The 3,741-nt window shown below is 44.5% G+C and overlaps 1 protein-coding gene across 1 annotated transcript; it reads left to right on the forward strand.

Moving 5' to 3' along the window:
- The first annotated feature begins 643 nt into the window (after positions 1-643).
- LOC108747290 lies at positions 644-1,252 on the forward strand. Its single transcript, XM_018484684.1, has one exon. It carries the CDS (start codon positions 644-646, stop codon positions 1,250-1,252), a length of 609 nt encoding a protein of 202 aa, XP_018340186.1.
- Positions 1,253-3,741: the final 2,489 nt, after the last annotated feature.

Raw genomic sequence — 3,741 nt, forward strand, 5'->3', positions numbered from 1 at the left:
TTTCTTTCATAGAGATCTCGAATTCCTCGAAACACTAAAATTTTATCTTCTTTCCTTTTTTTTCCTCTATCTTAAAAACTAAAACAAGGAATCCGGTATCTCCTCGGTGAATGTTGTTCCGAGATAAAAATCAATAATAAATACGTATGGAAAGCGTAAGACCGCGCCAAGATTAACGGTCAAGTCGCAAACGATTCTCGCGAATCCGTAATTACAAAATTTAAGAAACGGCACGCGACGTTCAGGGGTAGATTCTGGGTGGTCCCGTGGCGACGCATGCGCGACTTCTCGGCGCCCGAGACGCGCGTTTCCCCATAAATCTTAAGGTTATAAAATTTTGGAGTTTCACTTTCCCACTCTACCCGATTCCTGTCAACATCCTTTCCTCCCCCAAAATCTTGACCAATCTAAGAGCAAAAGAAAATCCTACTACCAGCCAACGAAACCTATTCCACCAATCCAAATTTGAGTAATCTGGGGCGATTAGTATAAAAATCGCGGTTCCGCAACCCTTGCATCAGATAGATAGCAGATTTTTCTCGAAGTCCGGACTTGTACTTGTCGAGCGATAAGTCGCGATACTCGAATCTGGCGACCGTGACAGGACTGAGACTTCTCGTTGTTGGCCATCATAGAAGAAGTCATGGACAGAGTGAAGCTCGCACAGAAAGTAACGCGCATTGCGTTTATGAAGACATACACTGCTTTTCAAGCGGAAAAGACGAGACAACCGCTGGACATAACCTCGTTACAAGTCGCGTACGCGCTGGTGCAAGACAAAGCAAGCGAACTCAATGAGTTGAGCCTGAAATTACGGAACTTGATGATCGAAGCCGAAGAATCCGAAGAAGCCCTCTACAAAGAAATAGAGCATGCGGATGAGTATGCAGCGAAGTATCATCAAGCGAAACTTGAGGTAACCGGATTGATTGAGAGGCAAGAAGCTCACGAGTCTATGCCGCCGGCACAGTCTTCATCTCGACGGTCGTATTCTGCACTCGCGATGACACAGGAAAGTATGCGCACACTAAAATTACCAAAGATTGAATTAAGAAAATTCGGAGGCGATATTAAAGATTGGCTACCGTTTTGGGGGACGTTTAAGAAAATTTACGTGAATCCAGAATTGGCTAAAGAAGATAAATTTCATTATTTAATACAGTCTATGGAAACGGGTTCGCGTGCATGTGAAGTAGTAAGTAGTTTCCCGCCAACGGCGGAGAATTATGAGAAAGCCATACAGATTTCCTAAAATCAGTGAGTTGGTCGCAAAACTCAAGGTTCCCGAAATAAAATCAGTGAGTTGGTCGCGTTACTTTAAGTTCCGATAGAGTCAGTGAGATCAATTCTATCATCGGGATTCAACTCAAATCAAAAGCCTGTTTCCTGATCGAGGAAGTCCGTTAAATCTGAACAACATCCGAGCCACCTTGCTTTCTTTTTGGGACCCACATTAAAAATAAAATTTTTTAGTGTGTTCACGCCGTCAGTTTGCCCCTCGTCGCCGCCGCCTGATGAGAACCGCCCGATCGCGCCGACTCGCCGCCCGCACTCAGGTTTTCCGTCAGCAAAACCAACCGGCGGTCTCGGAACCGACTCCCCTTATACAATTCCCCTTAGCAACCCTCTCTCCACCCCTCGAAATCTTCTATTCCCCAATTTCAAATCCATCCCCTATTGCCTCTGCTGATTTCCCCCCGCATCCACCATCACCCGCTCCGATAGATACCACCCCCTCAATCCCACACAATGGATATTCTCCCGCTGCCCCCTTTCCCCTTCTTTTGCACGATGCCCAGGAACTCCTAAAGTACATGGTACACTTTACCCCCTCCAGCCCAGATTTGATAGTCGTGCGGATCCCAGGATCCGACGGCCTTTTCTCGGTTCCGGTAGCGTCCCTTGTCCTCCTCAACCTTTTCTCCCTCAATCCCTATGATCCTAGCCAGTACTAATAGCACCTCCTCCCTTTCTTCCTCTCAAATCCACTCACCTCTTTCCCTATTTATACACTCGTTATTCTCTCGTCATTTTCTCCTCCCTTCCATTCTCCTATGACACACCACACACACACAACACGCGCGCGCGCGCGCACGCACGCGCACACACTCTCTCTCTCTCTCTCTCATCGATAAACGTGTACATTTAATCAAGAAAACCAAAAATTGTATTATTGTTTTTAACCTGATAAAATTATATTTATATTTTATTCAAAAATGTATCACTCCAGATTTTTTTTCTTAATGATATCATTATAAAATTAACTTCCCGGTAGTCTTTATTTAAATAATACCTCTCCTCGTATTATTAAGTTCTCCCGCGATTGCACTTCGCCTTCTCCCCGGTCACTTGGATTAAGTTCCATGACCGAAAGTCAGGGCATACGGTCGTACTGGCGCAGCTGGCGTTAAAATGCGCCTCTCTCGGCACAGTTTGGACCCTTTTTCGAAGTACGTCCGACTCGTTTGTCCGTTTAGCGGAGCACGAGCAGAGGTTTCCGCTTCGTCCTCCGTTCGACCCCCGGCTCGTTAGGAGCCTCAGAACGAAGCGAAGCGCCTCCCGATTTGCGTCGGTCCTTCCCCACGGCTCCCTTGCGGTCCGGAGCCCGGACACGACCAAATCGGTCTAACAATTCGGTTCCTCGTTACGTTCACCCCCTCAGCTCCGCATGCGCGCGGAGCTTGCACGTAACACTCCTTCAAACAAGTTTTTAAAAATAATATTCTGATTCTAATTTTAATATTCCTATTCATAAGTTTTATGCATTGTTTCAGAAGGAAACAAGCTCTAAAAACAAAGTTACTTCTAATAAATTTGAAAAAAGGCAATTTAAAACACAACATAATGCACGTGTAAGATAAATTTTAAATATTAGAAAGTGGCTAAATGTTACAAAGAGTAAATGAAAAAGAGCATACAGTCACACTACAGATGTAAATAAGTTATATATTAATAAACAATTCAAACAATATGTAGACGTTTCGGTCACAATCTGATCATCTTCAGTACAATAATTGAAAACATTAAATTATTTAAAAACTAGATACATAATTTGACCCTTAATCGTAATGTTAGTTAGGACATAATTTCTAGCGTCTTTATTGTGCCATTAAGCAGATATTTTTATCAGATATATTTCATACTACCCCGTTCTACCTATGTCGCCGGAATACTAAATTTCATATAAAAGAGAAAAACATTATCCTCCCATCATGTGACGCCCGATCATGTAAACAACTGTAGGTGAGTTATCTTGCCATGCAGTAATGTTACGAATAGTGTTCGCATATGTATTACCATGCGAACTAATAATAATGATGCTACATCGGCAGCTCCATTACCGGTGTGTAATTCGACTTCGCAAGAAGGCTTGAGACTGAAGCGCGGCGCGCGTATCGATATCCGCCTGCGATACGCGGACTTCCGCCGGGGCGAGAGTCAGTGGGACACGAGACACCGCGCTGGTATTCTGCCCGCAACATCCGTAAAACTTTCGAAGAATCCTCGAATTGTTAAGTTTGTGACGCGCACACCCACCATCCCGTCGCGAACCTGAGGCGTAGTGATCGAGACGGTATCGAGCATATTGTGAACCACTGTGAAACTATTAAACTGTAGTAGCCAATATAGTAAACGGCCATTATTACACCTCGTGGGCATCCCGATCCTGAACCTGCATTTATCTAGTTTCACGTTCACGGGTTTACGGTCTTAATGAAAGTCGTCGCCCGACCCGAAACA

The sequence above is a fragment of the Trachymyrmex septentrionalis genome, unplaced genomic scaffold, assembly GCF_001594115.1.
Source record: "Trachymyrmex septentrionalis isolate Tsep2-gDNA-1 unplaced genomic scaffold, Tsep1.0 scaffold108, whole genome shotgun sequence".
Lineage (NCBI taxonomy): Eukaryota > Metazoa > Arthropoda > Insecta > Hymenoptera > Formicidae > Trachymyrmex > Trachymyrmex septentrionalis.